Source organism: Ovis canadensis, chromosome 11 (assembly GCF_042477335.2).
Source record: "Ovis canadensis isolate MfBH-ARS-UI-01 breed Bighorn chromosome 11, ARS-UI_OviCan_v2, whole genome shotgun sequence".
NCBI lineage: Eukaryota > Metazoa > Chordata > Mammalia > Artiodactyla > Bovidae > Ovis > Ovis canadensis.
Window position 1 is genome coordinate 51,312,017 of NC_091255.1, and position 18,024 is coordinate 51,330,040.

At 53.5% G+C, this 18,024-nt stretch overlaps 1 protein-coding gene, 1 long non-coding RNA gene and 1 pseudogene across 6 annotated transcripts; 2 read left to right on the forward strand and 1 right to left on the reverse strand.

Annotated features, from left to right (window-relative positions):
• Positions 1-183: 183 nt before the first annotated feature.
• Positions 184-13,921, reverse strand: LOC138414349 (uncharacterized). Of its 4 annotated transcripts, XR_011246793.1 has the most exons (10): positions 13,784-13,868; positions 12,112-12,351; positions 11,235-11,459; positions 10,824-10,966; positions 10,289-10,404; positions 9,323-9,424; positions 7,976-8,089; positions 2,686-2,756; positions 2,065-2,196; positions 184-1,262 (listed from the first exon to the last, which is right to left on the reverse strand). It is a non-coding gene; the product is annotated as an uncharacterized lncRNA (long non-coding RNA). The 4 variants fall into 4 exon arrangements; XR_011246794.1 differs by lacking the exons at positions 184-1,262; positions 2,065-2,196; positions 2,686-2,756 and adding exons at positions 7,275-7,744; positions 8,881-9,078; XR_011246792.1 differs by lacking the exons at positions 184-1,262; positions 2,065-2,196; positions 2,686-2,756 and adding an exon at positions 7,275-7,747 and having other exon boundaries at positions 13,784-13,921.
• Positions 2,026-5,923, forward strand: LOC138447594 (primary amine oxidase, lung isozyme-like; annotated as a pseudogene).
• Positions 13,055-17,188, forward strand: LOC138447600 (primary amine oxidase, liver isozyme). Of its 2 annotated transcripts, XM_069603792.1 has the most exons (5): positions 13,148-14,144; positions 14,321-14,855; positions 15,077-15,362; positions 15,759-15,888; positions 16,630-17,188. In XM_069603792.1, the coding sequence occupies exons 2-5, from the start codon at positions 14,426-14,428 to the stop codon at positions 16,903-16,905; spliced, it is 1,122 nt and encodes a 373-aa protein (XP_069459893.1). In that variant the 5' UTR covers positions 13,148-14,144; positions 14,321-14,425; the 3' UTR covers positions 16,906-17,188. The 2 variants fall into 2 exon arrangements, with proteins under 2 accessions (XP_069459892.1, XP_069459893.1); XM_069603791.1 differs by having other exon boundaries at positions 13,055-14,855.
• The last annotated feature ends 836 nt before the right edge of the window (positions 17,189-18,024 follow it).

The following is an 18,024-nucleotide window of genomic DNA, read 5'->3' on the forward strand; positions in this document are numbered from 1 at the left end:
TTCTAGAGAAGGTGGGCAGAGGGGCACCTTCTGCTACATCCGTTCCTCCTCAAGGTCCGGCCAAAGCTCTCCCTCCCTCTCCCTGATCATTACTCCCTCTCCTCCGGGAGACCTGGGGATTCCCCACCAGAGGGGCTATTCTCGATCTGTGATTGGTAACACTGGTCGGGACGAAAAAAAGTTGTAGGTGTTCTCTTGACAATGTGTTCTGAGCTGGGAGGAAATACCACCACTTATCAAAGGATCCAGAATGAAGTTCCTGGGCTGGAAAGGCTTGCCGTGAGGCCAGGGCTGGGTTTGACCTTAGATTCTGTCCCCCCTTTATTACAAAGTCCACATGAACCATTTCAAGCTGAGACAGGCTAGGGCCTGAGTTCCTATACTGGAGTGCTTGCACTTGGCACCTGGACAAATATCTCCTTGAGCAACAGAGTACCAAGGAACTGTAACAGGCTAGAAATATCGGCAAGCACTGGGCAGTCCCCGCAGTTATGTACAGTGAGACACAAAAGACACAGAAACGTATTGCTGCTTCTGAGGTGAAAGGAGAAGAGCAGGTGTTGGGCATGACCCCTGCACACAGCACCACCAAAGGGGTGGGCAGACCACCTAAGCCAGCCCTCAGTCCGCTCCACGGATCTGCCCCCACTCTTACTCCACTGAAGGAACCTGTGTTTTCTTCTTGCTCCTTCCTGCTGCAGCTTGAGTACCAGCTAACTCTGATTTCCTTCACCAGCCTCTTTATCAATTCGATTGATGCAAGAGTCCGAGGATCCAGGTTGGTCACAAAATGAACAGCATGTGGAATTTGCATATCAAAATAGAGCTGGTTGCAGAAGCAGCTGGTATCTGGAGAACTGACCTTTCTGAGGTTGATTTCCCTGATTTCACAGTGCCCAGATTCCTGTCTTTCTGCAAGGCCTACTTTGCTTAAGACCCACACACTGCACAAGCCTTCCTGACCTGATCTCTTCTGCTGTCCCACCGACTCCTGTCTCCACCTCACACCCAATGCGCTGACCTCGGCCATTTCCTGCCCATGCCAGGTGCTTCAAGGTACCTTTGCACCTTCTGATCCTTTTGGCTGGGATGTACTGTCCATTCTCCTCCAGCAAACATACTCTGTCTGCAAGGTCATCTCAGGTGCCTTCTGGGAAAGTGGTCTTGGACAAGTCCAGGCTGGAAAGGTCTTCCCCCAGTTCACCAGGGAAGCATGTCCCATCTCTGGATCCTCAGTCTCTCCTGGTTCCCTCAGGACCTGGCTGAACAGAAGATGGTGTCTATGTCACATCACCTGCCTGACAATGGAGATGGCTTTGCTCTCTGCTTCTGCAGCATTCTGGAAAAGGGTTTCCTGGGGATGAAGGCTGTGGACAGCGAGGTTAAATTCAGAGCCAGGGTGTTATGCCCCTGACGTCTGATGTGGTCCATCAGTTCTGCTCGGGGGGCGGCGGGGGGGGGGGGCCTCTGTAAGCTGCAAGTTCCCACCCACTCTAGCTGCTGAATGGATTCACTCCCCTCAGGCTCTGCTCTAGTGACTCAGGGAGTTCAGGGCCTCCACGATGTTAACCCGGCTCAGCTCTTCAGCCCCCCAGCTCCCCACAGGTGATCGGTGTTCTCAGCATAACTCTCCAGGCTCCTCTGTGTGCCATTAGGGTTCTGGTTGCTGCATGGGAGCCCTCATCAGAGGGCTTCATGGACTAGAGGAAGGAAGACGGAATCTGGCTGGATGGCTGAACACAGGAGTTTTGCTAGCAGCCATGTAGAGAGAGTGGAAAAAGAGCCCTGGGACCCGTCACTTCTACCACTTCCTCCCTCCAGCTGTGTCTTCCATACCCATCCCTCCCCCATTTTGTGAAGCTGAGTGTTTGATTTGAAACAGGAGGACAGAAGCTGCCATGGGCCACTTAAAATTCAGTTTATAACCTCAGCTGCATCTTCTGACCTGGCCTGATCACTGCCCCGCCCCAGTCTCCAACCACTGCCAACCCTCCTTCCTCAGCTTCTTGTCCTTAGTGTACAATAATGCGATGCCCCGAGCACAACTCAAAGACAGGAACCTACAGACACTGAAGGAGGCACTGTGCACCCGGTTCTGTCGGTCTGTCCATCATGCATGCTGCACTCCAAATCAGGAGCCTGAAGACAGCCAGAGCTTTAGCGATGTTCATCATTTTCCTGTCCTTGTGGACTCCTCTGGTGATAGGCAGGGAGGAAGGTGGTTTTGGGAGTGAGAAAGGAGTTGGAAAGCAATGTCATCCCAGCCTCCCTCCCTGCTGCCCATCCCGATCCCCCATTGCCCAGCCCTGGAAACACCCTGACCACAGACAGGTGCGTGTAGACGTGAGCTGAGAAGAGCTGAGGGCTGTGATGAGCTTCCTGACCCAGAAGCTGAGTCCAGACCTGGTGGATGCACGCCAGGGCCGACCCTCAAACAACTGCATCTTCTCAGTAGAGCTGCAGCTGCCCCCCAGGGCGGCAGCCCTGGCCCACCTGGACAGGGGGAGCCCCCCACCTGCCCGGGAGGCACTGGCCATCATCTTCTTTGGCAGACAACCCCAGCCCAATGTGACTGAGCTGGTGGTGGGGCCGCTGCCCCAGCCCTCCTACATGTGGGATGTGACCGTGGAGCGTCATGGGGGCCCCCTGCCCTATTACCGACGCCCCGTGCTTCTCCGAGCGTACCTGGACATAGACCAGATGATCTTCAACAGAGAGCTGCCCCAGGCTTCTGGTGTCCTCCACCGCTGCTGCTCCTACAGACAAGGAGGAGGGAACCTGGTGATCTTGTCCACAGCTCCCCATGGTGTCCAGTCAGGGAACAGGGCCACGTGGTTTGGCCTCTATTACAACATTTCAGGATTTGGGGTCTACCTGCACCCTGTGGGGTTGGAGCTGCTGGTAGATCACAAGGCTCTGGACCCTGCCCAGTGGACCATCCAGAAGGTGTTCTTTCAGGGCCGCTACTATGAGAGTCTGGCCCAGCTGGAGGAGCAGTTTGAGGCTGGCCAGGTGAATGTGGTGGTGATCCCAAACAACGGCACAGGTGGGTCCTGGTCCCTGAAGTCCCAGGTGCCCCCGGGTCCAGCTCCCCCTCTGCAGTTCCATCCTCAGGGCGCCTGCTTCAATGTCCAGGGCAGTTGAGAGACCTCCTCATTGTGGACTTTCTCCTTTGGCCTTGGAGCTCTCAGCGGTTCTTGGATCTTTGACATTCGATTCCAGGGAGTATGGCTGGCTTATGAGATCAGCCTGCAAGAGGTCCTGGTATCTATGGTGGGAATACCCTAGTCACAATGGTGAACCACTACATGGATCAAAGCTTTGATATGGGCAAGTTTGCCACGCCCCTGACCCATGCCCCTCGACTGCCCCTATCTGGCCACCTATGTGGACTGGTACTTCCTTCTGGAGTTTCAAGGCCCCAGGACCCTCTACAATGCCCTTTGTGTGTTTGAGCAGAATGAGGGCCTGCCCCTGAGGCGACACCACTCAGATGCGTTTTCTCACTATTTGGGGGGTCTTGTGGAGACAATGCTGGCCTTCATATCTGTGTCGACCTTGTTCAACTATGACTATGTGTGGGATGTGATCTTTCACTCCAATGGGGCCATTCAAGTCAAATTCTATGCCACGGGCTTCATCAATTCAGTGTTCCACTTTGGTGCTGCCAGAAGATATGGAAACCAGGTTCGGGAGAACACACTGGGCACCGTCCACACCCACACTGCCCACTACAAGGTGGATCTGGATGTGGGAGGTAAGACACCCCAGGGGAGGCATGGATTACTGTAGAGGGGCCTGAAAGATTGGGGACATCTTTGGCTGAGAGGTGGGAAAGAATGGACACACTCAGTCTGGCCTTGTCTTTGGCTCCTAGTCTGAAGCCAGGAGCAGGCAGACTCCAGACGGGAAGGGCAGCTGCCTGACTAACTCTCGCCCCTCCCGTCTCCCCACTCCATTCCTGCAGGACTGGAGAACTGGGTCTGGGCTGAGGACATGGCTTTTGTCCCCACGGCGATACCCTGGAGCCCCGAGCACCAGATACAGAGGCTGCATGTGACCCGGAAGCAGCTGCAGACAGAGGAGCAGGCTGCCTTCCCCCTGGGAGGGGCCTCCCCTCGCCACCTGTACCTGGCCTGCAAGCAGAAGAACAAGTGGGGACACCCTCGGGGCTACCGCATCCAGCTACTCAGCAGCCCTGGGGAGCCGCTGCCCCAGAACAGCCCTTTGGAGAGAGCCGTCAGCTGGGGGAGGTGGGTGGGGTGCGTATTTGGAGGGTTGGTTGAGATGAGAAGAGTGTTGGGAGGGGCATTTGGGAACCCAGTTGAAACTGTACACGAGGTGAGGTAAGAGCCCAAAACATTTCCTGATTATCAAAAGGCCCACACTGGATACACACCGCCACAGTGGGGAAAGTCTTTTAAATTTTGGTGGTCCATGTTGTGAAATTCAAAGGGATATACAGGTAAATATGGAAAGGTGTTGGGCCACCCACTAGGGTGGCATCGAGTGACTGAAGATGAGAGACGAAACTTGAGGTCCATGGGCTCGGCTCCCTTCAATGATGATCAAGCACCAGGACAGGGACAGTGTGGATGAGCTGGGAAGCTGAGGTCCATGGGCTTGGCTCCCTTCCATGATGATCAGGCTGCAGGACAGGGACAGTGACCATGAACCCCTGACCAGAGCATCTCTAGGTACCAGCTGGCCGTGACCTAGAGGAAGGAGACAGAGCCCAGCAGCTCCATCGTCTTCAATCAGAAGGACCCCTGGACTCCCACCGTGGACGTTGCTGACTTCATCAACAATGAGACCATTGCTGGAAAGGTCAGCTGACTGTGGGAGATGAGGGAGGAGGGGGGACACAGAGATCACTCCCACCTTCTCTTGGGGTGGAGGCTGAAAACCCGTGATCACCTGGAGGGCTGAGCTGACTCCTGCTTCTGTGCTTTTGTGGATCTTCTCCTTACCTATGGAGGAAAACTTCCTAAACTGGGAGTTCATCTGCAGACCCTGGCTGAGGCTCCAGCCTTTCCTCAAGTGGCAGCAGCTCTCTCAGTCTCAGCTTGTGGACTGAGTCTTTAAGGGCCCCAGGATTCAGAAGGGCTGGAATGACCAGGGAAGACCACCTCTCTTATACCTGAAACTTCTCCGCTTCTGTCTTCACCACTAAAGGATTAATTTCCAAATGTCAGCCTTTCTGTCACCCATACCCTGCTCTTATCTCCTTCATTGACCTCCTCTCAGTTACACTTTGGGAACGCTCACAGAGTCAGAGGTGGTGCTGAAGTAGCCTGTGTGTGTCATCATTTCTCTTGGGATGGGTAGACTGATGGCGACGTGATGGGAATTGTCAGAGATGGCAGCTGCGGGCTGGAACAGTGGAGGCTGGTGTTGCTCCTAATACGAAGTTGATTTTTTATGCTTTGACTTCTGGGCTACTATGATAAAGCATTTAGAGCTTAATACCCTCTTGAGTGATGGTGGGCTCCCAAAGCGAATTCTGTAGGAGGCAGAGGTGTCCTTAGCAGCGCCAGGCCTCATGACCCTCTTTCTTCCCCAGCTAGGACTTGGTGGCTTGGGGGACAGCTGGTTTCCTGTACATCCCACATGCAGAGGACATTCCCAACACGGTGACAGTGGGCAACAGTGTGAGCTTCTTTCTGAGATCCTATAACTTCTTCGATGAGGACTCCTCCATCAATTCTACTGACTCCATCTACTTCTGGAAGACCAGGATGCTGGGTCCTGTGAGGTCAACTCTGTGGCTTCCCTGCCCCAGGTTGCTGCCTGTGCCCCTGACCTCCCTGCCTTCTCCCATGCTGGCTTCTCCCACTAGGTGTTCCCTGGGATGGGGAATGTGGCTGGGGCCCCAGGGCCAGGGAATGTGCGGAGAAGAGCTGGGAGCTGTGGAGTCTGTGCGCTCTTCTCCCTCTTCACTCTCCAGGGTCCTTTCTCTCCCTTGCCTTCCCCTCCCTGCTGGAAGCATCCTGAGCCTGTGCTGCCTGACACAGGGCCATCTCAGCTCTGTGGACCCCACCCTGCTGGATTCCTGTCGCAGAGAGGAAAGGAATGGCCAGTGGGGAGTCTGGAATGATTATTAAACCTAGCAATCGATTCCTGGTTTTGGTGTGTTTTGCTTTTACATCCTTTTGTCTTTGGTTTCCTGTGCTCTCAAATCTTTTTCGGCCATGCCAGGTCTCTCCTGAGACTCCCCAGTCCTCACATGGGAGGGGAGGATGGGGGCTCTCTAAGGGGGTGGCTGCCGACAGAATTCCTGGCAGGACTGTGAATCCAGGAGTCCAGTTGGAAGGGGCTCTTTGGCCCTGGTTTCCTCTCATCCTGGGCCTCCTTCTTCCCTTCCTTCTTGCCCTGCCTTCTCCTGTTCTTACCTGTTCTTCTATCTTGGTATTTACCTCCTGGCCCTCAGCAGAGGTTCCTCAGCTCTCATTGTTCAACTCTGGTCTCCTCTCCTGACTCTAGGCCTGTGGAAGTCTGAAAATGCAAGGGACATCTAGCTTGAGAAGACAGTCCCCATCTGCCTCCCAGTGTCTGGAGGCTGCCCCTTCCCCAGTCCTGGGGCAATGTGTTTGTATGCCCTGTCTTGCATCCTCTTGCAGGAGTGGTCTTGGAGACAGCAGCAGCTCTAGGGGGCACTTGAGGTGGCTTTGTGGGCACAGCAGTAGTGAGGAGTGGTCATTTGTGCCAGGTCTGTGTGTGACCTGTGGCCTCTGCACAGGGCAGGAGCCAGTGGGGGAGGCTGGGTGGGCACCTAGGGAGCGAGGCAAGAAGACCTGTCATGGGGCCAGGGGTTGTCCAATCATGTGTGAGCATGCAAAGGAGCCAGAGCGTCTGGGGGTGGAGCCTCCCCCACAGGCTGTCCCTGTGGAGATGTGGATGGAAAAGGTCTGGATCCAGGGTCTCTCTACAAATATCCAGAGATTGGAAATTATAGAACTGTTTTTCCTAAAAGATTCATTAAATAAATTCTAATATAGTCTTACAAAGCAATATTACACAGCTGTAAAACCAGTCATATTTCCTTCTAGAAATTAATCTTCTAAAGAGCAAGGCAAGGTACAGAAGTGTGTATAGGGCACCACCTTTTGTGTTCTAAAGGAAAGGTCATATGAGTACATATTTCCATATCTTATAGATGCATATTCAGAAGACATGGGTGACACTGGTTGCCTCTGGAGGGCACCCAGGTGGAAGGGACTCAGGAGGGGGGACTTAGTAGTAGAAACCCTTTAAAAGATTTTGAACCACATGACTGTATTACCTATTCATTTATTATTATTCAAATAATAAATGTTCCCATACAAGACCTGACCTCATCCTTTAAACTATTAATAAGTTGTCTTTTTGGATATGGTAGAATGGGGGAGGATAAACTCTGTTGAGAGATGAGCTCAGGGACTCAATATTCTCAAACACATGAGACACAGAGAAATAGGTGTGGTCTCTGTTATGCATCTCCAAGGAAAACGTTAAACCTCAGTCAGTCTCTCTTTGACTGTCTATGGCTCACTGTCCCTGTCTGTCTCTCTTCAAGGAGGGGGAATCAGAAGCAATGGGGAGGGGTGACTTCCACCTGCTGGAAGCCCAGGCAGGGCTGGGAGGTGTAGGACAGGAAACAGATTTTAGATGCTGCTCAGCTTCTGGCCTGAGGCAGTCACATCCAGGGGGCTCACACGGCACAGAAGCCTCTGCTCCTTTCTGCATTGCTCCAAACCCAGGTTCCCTGCTGGGTCAACAGTGGATGCAGATGAATCAGTGAGCTGGAGAGAAGCTAGGTTTCAAAGAACAGGGAGAAAGCCCTCAGCCAGGAGAGAGGGTGGCAGGTGGATGAACTTATAACAGGAGCCAAGGTGGAGGCCAGAGTGCAGAGGACAGTGACTGAGGAGAAGGAGAGGCTGAAGACTGGGACAGAGGACAAAAATGGGTGCTGCGGCCGCATGGTTCTGATACTGACCTGATGCCTTTTCTTTCTCTGACCTGAGTCACTGAACTTCTCCATGAGATTTGTATGCTGTTGTTTCTCCCTCCTCCTGGCTCCTTTTTATGGTCAGTTGCAGGAGAGTCAGTGCTGGAGGCAAAGGAATAAAGGAATTTTTTCTTTCAGAATAAAGGAATGTGGTGTCAACCCCTCCCCTACCCGGGCAGAATAACTTGCAAGTCATTCCCTTGAAACCATGTCCAGACCAAGTAGTGAGTGTGAGTGTGGGTGTGTGTGTATGCTCACTCACAGCTTTGATGTGGAACAGGGACTATGGTTGCGTCTCTCTACAGCTGGTCTAGGGATGACTCCCCTGGCCCAGGCCTCAGTAGACATGTAGATAGTGAGCTTATCAGCCCACTGAGATCAGGAGGCTGGACCTCCAGCCGTGCACCCCACCCACTCTCTCCTTCATAACTTGAGGCTGGCTGGATTGCCAAAGGAGGGAAGAGTAACCCAGGACGTCAGGATCTGAAAGAACTCCTATCCACAAGGACACAAATTTTGGACTTGGGCCCATTGCCCTTGAGGAACTGAATTAGGGGACACCCAAGATGTCCTTACAGGAGGGGCCTAACTGGGCTTCCAGGAATGGAGACACAGGCGAACTGTGAGCAGCAGAAGCTGTGCCCTCCTGCCTCGGCTCTCGTCCTGCAGCCCCTAGGCAGGGCTCCCTCTGTGAGTGCAGGATAGGATTCCCACAAGCGTTTGACGAGACTTCCCCCATGCCTCCTGTGTGCCAGGCGCCCTGGGAGGCACCAGAGTACATTATGGAGTAAGACACGATGTCATCCCCAGGGGTGATAGCCTCAAGTCAGGAGTCAATTACATCAGGGACTTTTTCATGGAGGTGGGAGGAGGACAAAGCAGCGGCTCCTGACCTGGACTTAGGGACTGGAGAAGGCTTCCTGAGAGACGAGATGTCTAAGCTGATGGATAGAGCTGGCCATAGGAGAAGAAAGTGAGTGGTGACAAGTTTCCAGGAAGAGAGAACAACATGTTCAAAGGCCAGGAAGTGACAAGGTAACACCATGCAAGTCCCCAGGTTCACTGACGGGTGTGTGGGCTGAGAGCAGAGCCTGGAGGGACAAGCAGGGGCAGAGAAGGCAGGTGCTTGCAATCCATGGTTACCCTAAGGGAAATGGGGAGCCATGGAAGGATTCTAAGCAAGGGAGTGCCAGGGTGAGAGTGTCGTTTGCCCCTCCTGCAGTGGGGGCCCAGCGTGTGAACCACTGGGCCACCAGGGAAGTCCCAGAGCATCACTGTATTTAATGAACACTTAACACTTGGGAAAGTCAGTTGCTGATTAAAGTAAAATCCTACCCAAAATAGTTCCTTGGTCCTTTGTGCACTGATAGGATAATTGCTTAGATGATCCTTGTAAACTTTATACAGAGCATGGTGGGATGGGAGAAAATTAAACCCCTAAGGAAAAAAATAAAAGGTTTCTTGGCTCTCCCAGACAGCTTCTTGGACTGAATTTGGCAGTGAAAATGGATTTATTATTCCTACAGACTCTTTACCTGTTTTAAGGGAAACCCACCACTCCTGGTCCCCTCCAGAAGGTTCTCTCTCAGTTATCCACTCCTCTCTCTGAACTGTAAATATTTCCCTTTTAATTGGCTCTTGACTCATCTCACCACATTGAATCCTGGACCCTGCCTCTCCTGGGGTTGTCTTCCCTGGGTCTGTTCCTTCCAGGCACCATCCTCCAAGGAGAGCTCTCCCTTTCTAGGGTCAGCTTCCCTTCCCCCTGAGTCCCTCCTCATCCCATTCCCCTCCCTCTGTTGAGGCAGAAGCCACAGGCCCTTCCAGCCCCTACTTTCTGGACCTCTGGGTGGCATTGGTCCCCTCTGACTAGTCCCTATGGAAAACTCTCACGTGTCGATACCTCCTCACATTCTGACCCCTCCGAGGGCATGCCACTGCTTCTCTGGCTCCTGTACCAGCTCCTTTGCTTCTGCTCTGCCAACCAGCCCGCTCAGCGCCACACATGGTTGTTTTCTGGCCTTTGGCTCCGCCCCTCCTCTCTCCCCTCTGCACAGTCCTCCCTGGGTGATTGCAAGCTCTCCTATCTTTAATGATTACTACTTGTTGTTCGACCTAAATCTCAATTTCCAGCCTAGAAGCTGTTCTCCCATCCCTGGAAACCCATAGAGACAATGGGCCTTTTTCTGGACATCTGTGCTGGGGCTTCCCAGGAGCACCTCAACCTCAAACTTATTGGTTTTCCCCTTAACATTGCTGCTCTTCTTGTAGGTCCTTCTGATGAGGAAAGCCCTCACCCACTCAGGTCACTCATTCGAGGAAATTCCTTGGTGGTCCAGGGGTTAGGGCTCCTCCATTCCACGGCAGCGGTCACGGGGTCCACGCATAGTTGGGGAATTAGGATCCTACAACATGCACTGTGGGACCAAAAAAAAAAAAGTCCATAAATTACCAAGTCACCGAATGGAAACTGTGTCTTTTGTTGCCTATGTCACTGTGCCCTTTTCACCCACGCACCCAACCAATCAGACACCGAGTCCTGTCAACTCCACCCACCACACTGCTCAGACCCTCCCTTCCTCTTGTCCTCCAGGTCACTGGCCTCAGTCTGGCCCTTTGCCTCCCATCCAGTGTCATGGTCTCTGTCTCTCCCACAACAAAGCCCTGCTCGGAACCACAGTCAGAGCTGTGTCCCCAGATTGCAGATTGGAGTGCAGTGACCTAAAGTCCTTCCGCTGCTGGACAGGGCCTCTGAGCAGAAGCTCAGCTCAGGCACCGCTACCTGGAGCCCAGATCTGGGGGCTGGAGATGGGCTCTGGCTCCGAGGACAACTCACCTTGAGCATAGTGACAGAGGCTGGGGTCAAGTTTCTCCAAAGGGAAATAAGACCCAGTGGGGGCAACAGGACGTGTCTTCTAGTAATTCTCCAAATGAGACTCCTTTTTTGGTTTAGGATGGCTGACTTGATGATTGTGAAGCCTACAATGAAAGGACATCAGAGGAAGGGATGTGTTAGTAGGACACTTAGAGAAGATGAGCAGGAGGCACCTTCTTCTATATCAGTTCCTCCACCAGGTCAGGCAGAATCTCTCCCTCCCGCTCCCTGATCATTACCCACTCTCCCTAGGAGACCTAGGATACCCCAGCAGAGTGGCTCTTCTTGACCTGTGCTTGGTCACACTGGTTGGGATTACTTTTCCTAAGCACAGGGAAAGCATTATCCATCCTCCTGATGATGTGTTCTTACCAAGGAGAAGAGGCCATCGCTTACAAAAGGATCCAGAATGAAGTTCTTGGCCTGGAGAGGCTGGTCTTGTGGCCAGGGCTGAGTGTGACCTCATATTCTGCTCCTCTTATTACAAAGTCCGCATAAACCGTTTCAATTTCAGAGACTGGGGCTGAAGACCCTTGACTGGGGTGCTTGCACTGGCATGTGGACAAATGTCTCCTCAAGCAACAGAATACAGGGAAACTGTAAGGCATTAAAAATACCGGCATGGACCAGCAGTTGGGGCGATCATGAACCATAGATACAAAAACAGCATAAGTGTACTGCCACTTCTGAGCTGCCTAAAGCAAAAGCAGTGTATTGGGCACGATCCCTGCCACAGCATCACAAGCAGCTGGGCAGACCACCTAAGCCAGCCCTGGGGCCCGCTCTCTGGATCTGCCCCCACTCTTACTCCTTTGAAGGAACCAGGCCGCACAGGGCAAGCAGGGAACCTGTGTTTTGTTCTTGCTCCTTCCTGCAGCAGCTTGAGGACCGGTTAACTCTCACTTGATTTACTTCACCAGCCTCTTATCAGTTCTACTGATGAAGAGTCCAGGACCCAGGTTGATTACAAAATGCCCCATATGTGGAATTTCCATATCAAAATAGAGCTGGTTGCAGAAGCAGCTGGTATCTGGAGAAGATGACCTTTCTGGGGTTGATTTCCCTGGTTTCACAGGTTCCCAGATTCCTGTCTTTCTGCAATGCCTACTTTCCTTAAGACCCACACACTGCATAAGGCTTCCTGACCTGATCTCTTCTGCTGTCCCACTGACTCCTGTCTCCACCTCACACCCAATACGCTGACCTTGGCCATTTCCTACCCATGCCCAGGCTGGTTCAAGTTCTGTACCTTTGCACCTCCTGATTCTTTCGGCTGGGATGTACAGTCCATTCTCCTCCAGGCAAACATACTCTGTCTGCAAGATCATCTAACATGGCTTTCGGAGGAAGTGGTCTTGGAGGTGTGCAGGTTGGAAAGGATTCTCCCCCGATCACCAGGGAAGCGGGTCCCATCTCTGGAACCCTCAGTTTCTCTGGTCCTGTCAGGACCTGGCTGCACAGAAGATGATGTCTCCGGCACATCACCTGCCTAAGAACAGAGGTGGCTTTGCTCTCTGCCTCTGCAGTATTCTGGAAAGGGGTTTCCTGGGGATGAGGGTTGTGGACAGCTAGGGTAAATTCACAGCCAGGGTTCCAGGCGCTTTGACCTGTGACATCAGTCCTGCTCCTGGGGTAAGGAGGGGGTCTCTCTTACACTATGACTCCTCCACCCCTGCATGCTCCCCTCCAGTGACTCAGGGAGCTCAGGGCCTCCACGATGTTGAACTGGCTCAGCCCTTCAGTCCCTTCAGTCCTCCAGCTCCCTACAAGTGCTTTGTGTTCTCAGCATGACTCTGCAGGCTCCTGTGGGTGCCTGTAGGATTCTGGTGATGAGGGAGCAGAGGACAGTGAGGAGGGCTTCCCAGTCTAGAGGAAGGAAGGAAGGAGCGAATCCTGCTGGAGGGTTGTGCTCAGGTGTGATTTGCTTACAGCCAGGTAGCCAGGAGAAAGTCTGGGCCTGGAGCAGAAGGAAGAGCCCAAGGGCAGTCCCTTTGTGCCCTCATCACATCTTTCTCTCCTCCCTCCAGCTGTGTCTCACAAACCCAGCCCTCCTCTACTTTGTGCCCCAACCTTGAACCTGAGTGTTTGATTTGGAACAAGAAGACAGAGGGCCAGTTAAAATGACGTGGGCCAGTTAAAATGTAGATTTCTACCTCAGCCCTATTTCCCGAACTGAGTTAACCACTGCCCCCACTCCACCCTCCACTCCCTGCCAACCCTCTGCCCTTGGCTGCTTGTCTTGAATGTACCCATCATGCCATTGTCCAGAAGCACCACCCAGAGCCAGGAACTTCCAGAAACTAAGGAGGCATCGTGCACCCCGTTCTGTCTATCCGTGTGTCTATTTTGCATATTGCATTCTGAGTCAACAGCCTGAAGAGTCAGGAGTTTTAGCGATGTTCATCTTCATTTTTCTGTCCTTGTGGACTCTTCTGGTGATGGGCAGGGAGGAAGGTGGTGCTGGGAGTCAGGAGGGAGTTGGGAAGCAATGTCATCCCAGCCTGCCTCTCCGCTGCCCCTCCAGACCCCCTAGTAACCAGTCCTGGACACACCCTGACCACAGCCAGCTGTTTGCAGACCTGAGCCGAGAAGAGCTGACGACTGTGATGAGCTTCCTGACCCAGCAGCTGGGGCCAGACCTGGTGGATGCAGCCCAGGCCCGACCCTCAGACAACTGCATCTTCTCAGTAGAGCTGCAGCTGCCCCCCAAGGCGGCAGCCCTGGCCCACCTGGACAGGGGGAGCCCCCCACCTGCCCGGGAGGCACTGGCCATCATCTTCTTTGGCGGACAACCCCAGCCCAATGTGACTGAGCTGGTGGTGGGGCCGCTGCCCCAGCCCTCCTACATGCGGGATGTGACCGTGGAGCGTCATGGGGGCCCCCTGCCCTACTACCGACGCCCCGTGCTTCTCCGAGAGTACCTGGACATAGACCAGATGATCTTCGACAGAGAGCTGCCCAAGGCTTCTGGTGTCCTCCACCGCTGCTGCTCCTACAAACAAGGGGGACAGAAACTGTTGACCCTGAACTCAGCTCCCCGTGGCGTGCAGTCAGGGGACAGGGCCACGTGGTTTGGCATCTACCTTAATGTCACAAAGGGTGGGCCTTACCTGCATCCTGTGGGGTTGGAGCTTCTGGTAGACCATAAGGCTCTGGACCCTGCCCAGTGGACTGTCCAGAAGGTGTTCTTTCAGGGCCGCTACTATGAGAGTCTGGCCCAGCTGGAGGAGCAGTTTGAGGCTGGCCAGGTGAATGTGGTGGTGATCCCAGACAACGGCACAGGTGGGTTCTGGTCCCTGAAGTCCCAGGTGCCTCCAGGTCCAGCTCCCCCTCTGCAGTTCCATCCTCAGGGCCCCCGCTTCAGTGTCCAGGGCAGTCGAGTTTCCTCCTCATTGTGGACTTTCTCCTTTGGCCTCGGAGCTTTCAGCGGTCCTAGGACCTTTGACGTTCGATTTCAGGGAGAACGGCTGGCTTATGAGATCAGCCTGCAAGAGGCCGGCGCTGTCTACGGTGGGAATACCCCAGCGGCAATCCTCACTCGCTATACGGATAGTGGCTTTGGCATGGGTTACTTCGGCACACCCCTGATTCGTGGGGTAGACTGCCCTTATCTGGCCACCTACATGGACTGGCACTTCGTTGTGGAGTCCCAAGCCCCCAAGACACTACATGATGCCTTTTGTGTGTTTGAGCAGAACAAGGGCCTGCCCCTGAGGCGACACCACTCTGATTTTCTTTCCCACTATTTTGGGGGCGTTGTGGAGACAGTGCTGGTCTTCAGGTCTGTGTCCACGATGCTCAACTATGACTATGTGTGGGATATGATCTTCCACCCCAATGGGGCCATAGAAGTCAAATTCCATGCCACGGGCTACATCAGCTCAGCGTTTCTCTTTGGTGATGCCCGAAGATACGGAAACCAGGTTGGGGAACACACGCTGGGTACCGTCCACACCCACAGTGCCCACTACAAGGTGGATCTGGACGTGGGAGGTAAGACACCCTAGGGGAGGCAACGATTCCAGTAGAGGGGGCCAAAAGATTGGGGGCATCTTTGGGTGAGAGGAGAGGGAAGCACGGGACACACTCAGTCTGGTCTTCTCTTTGGCCCCTACTCTGAAGCCAGGTGCAGGCAGAGTCCCGAGGGGGCACGGCAGCTGCCTGACCAGGCCTCCCTCCTCCTCTCCCCCTTTGCTCCCCACCCTCACCCCCAGGACTGGAGAACTGGGTCTGGGCTGAGGACATGGCTTTTGTCCCCACGGCGATACCCTGGAGTCCCGAGCACCAGATACAGAGGCTGCAGGTGACCCGGAAGCAGCTGGAGACTGAGGATCAGGCCGCCTTCCCCCTGGGAGGGGCCTCCCCTCGCTACCTGTACCTGGCCAGCAAGCAGAGCAACAAATGGGGGCACCCTCGGGGCTACCGCATCCAGACGGTCAGCTTTGCTGGGGAGCCGCTGCCCCAGAACAGCTCCATGAAGAGAGCCTTCAGCTGGGGGAGGTGGGTGGGGTGTGTTGTTGGAGGAGGGTGGATGAGATGAGAAGAGTGTGTTGGGAGGGGCAATTGGAAATCCAGTTCAAATTCTGCACCAGGTGAGCTAAGAGCACAAAACTTATTTCTTGGGTATGAAAAGGCCAACAGTGGATACACAGCCCCCTGGGAATGCTAGAGCCCAGGTGGGAAAACTCTTCTGTTTTGGTTGGGTCATGCTGTTAAACTGCAAGGGATCAACAGGTAGACATGGAAAGATGTTGAGCTACTGACAACTTCTAGGGTGACACTGAGTGACTGTAGATGAGAGGGGAACCTGAGGTCCGTGGGCTCAGCTCCCTTCCATGATGATCAGGCTGCAGGACAGGGACAGTGACCATGGACCCCTGACCAGAGCACCTCTAGGTACCAGCTGGCCGTGACCCAGAGGAAGGAGACAGAGCCCAGCAGCTCCAGCGTCTTCAATCAGAATGACCCCTGGACTCCCACCGTGGACTTTGCTGACTTCATCAACAATGAGACCATTGCTGGAAAGGTCAGCTGACTGTGGGAGAAGAGGGAGGGGTGGGGGACACGGAGATCAGCCCCACCTTCCCTTGGTGGGGGGGCCTGAAAACCCGTGATCACCTGGAGGGCTGAGCTGACTCCTGCTTCTGTGCTCTTGTGGATCTGCTCCTTACCTGTGGAGGGAAGCTTCCTAAGCTGGGAGTTCATCTGCAGACCCTCAAGACTCCTCAAGACTGCTCAAGAGGGAGCAGCCCTCTCAGCCTCAGCCTCAGTCTCAGATCTGTGGACTGAGTCCTTTAAGGGCTGCAGGATTCAGGAGGGCTTGAGTGACCTCAGAAGATAACATTGCTTATATCAACATCTCTGTTTTTGGCTTCACACTAAAGATTAATTTCTAAATGTCAGCCTTTTTTGCCTCTCAATGCCTCATCTTCCCTCTTCCATTCTCCTTCTCTCAGTTACAGTTTGGGAATACCCCCAGAGTCGGGGGAGGTGCTAAAGTAACCTGTAGGTTGCATTAGTCCCCTCCAATACATAGACTGATGGCGATGTGACAGGGAAAGTCAGAGATGGAGACTAGGCTGGCAAGAGGTTCTGCTATTGCTCCCAATGTGAAATCAATTCTTTATGCTTTGATTTCTGGGCTAGTAGGAAAAATGTTTAAGACTTAAAACTCTCTTGTTTAAAATTGGGCTCCCAAAGTGAATCCTGGGGGAGGCAAGTGTCCTTAGCAGTTCCAGGAGTCATGAGTCTCTTTCTACCTCACTAGGATTTGGTGGCCTGGGTGACAGCTGGTTTCCTGCACATCCCACATGCAGAGGACATTCCCAACACGGTGACAGTGGGGAATGGTGTGGGCTTCTTCTTGCGACCCTACAACTTCTTTGACCAGGAGCCCTCCATGGATTCTGCTGACTCCATCTACTTCCGGGAAGGCCAGAATGCTGGGTCCTGTGAGATCAACTCCCTGGCTTGCCTGCCCCAGGCTGCTACCTGTGCCCCTGACATCCCTGCCTTCTCCCATGGGGGCTTCCCTGAGTATTAGGTGGTCCTTGGGGTGAGGAATGTGTCTAGGACCCAAAGACAAGGGAGTGTGGAGGGGGAGGGGCTGGGCACTGAGTTTCTCCCAGCTCCCACTCCAGGTTCCTCCCTCTCCCATCTTCTGCCCTTGCCTCCTCAACCCTGCTGGGAGTATCCGTAGCCTGTGCTGCCTGACCCGTGGGCTTCTCAACTCTGTTGACTCCAGACCTGCTGCATTCCTATCTCAGAGAGAAAAGGAATGGCCAACTGGGAGTCTAGAGTGATGATTAAACATTTCCAGAAGACAATTTCGGCAATTTTTGGGGTTGTTTTCTACTTATTTTGCCTTCTGGGTTTCTCAAATCATTTTAGGCCATGCCAGATCTCTCCTGAGACTCCCCAGTCCTCACTGGGGAGGGGAGGATGGGGGCTCTCTATGGGGATGGCTGCCTAGGTGCCCTGGGCAGGGTTTCTGCCAGGTGAATCCAGGAGTCCAGCTGGAAGGAGCTCTTTGGCCCATGTTTCCTCTCATTCTAGTCCTCTTTCTCTCTCTTCCTTCTTGTTTAACCCCCTCCTGTTCTTCAGTTCAGTTCAGTTCAGTCCCTCAGTCATGTCCGACTCCTTGAGACACCATGGACAACAGCACGCCAGGCTGGCTTCCCTGTCCATCACCAACTCCCGGAGCTTGCTCAAACTCATGTCCATCGATTCAGTGATGTCGTCCAACCATCTCATCCTCTGTCGTCCCCTTCTCTTCCTGCCTTCAATCTTTCCCAGCATTAGGATCTTTTCCAATGAGTCAGTTCTTCGCATCAGTTGACTAAATAGTGGAGTTCAAGCTTCAGCATCAATCCTTCCAATGAGATGGTAGGAGGGGTGAAATCACATTTAGAATCAAACCCCATACCTGCCAGAGACATTCGGAGGGCTCAAACAAAACCTTGTGCGTACCAGGATCCAGGGACCCCACGAGAGACTGAGCCAGACCTCCTGTTCTTTCTTACCTGTTCTTATTTTCTGGGATTTCCCTTTCTGCTCTGAGCAGATTTTCCCCAGTTCTCATTTCTCAACTCTGGTCTCCTCTCCTGACTCCAGGCCTGTAGAAGTCTGAAAATGCAAGGGACATCTAGCTTGAGAGGACAGT

Bases quoted from the DNA above. Each gene is read 5' to 3' on its own strand.
- LOC138447600 (XM_069603791.1), top strand. From the start codon at position 13,106: ATGTACCCATCATGCCATTGTCCAGAAGCACCACCCAGAGCCAGGAAC. The intron at 15,363-15,758 runs GTGGGTGGGGTG...GAGCACCTCTAG, and splicing joins AGAGCCTTCAGCTGGGGGAG to GTACCAGCTGGCCGTGACCC. The intron at 15,889-16,629 runs GTCAGCTGACTG...CTACCTCACTAG, and splicing joins ATGAGACCATTGCTGGAAAG to GATTTGGTGGCCTGGGTGAC.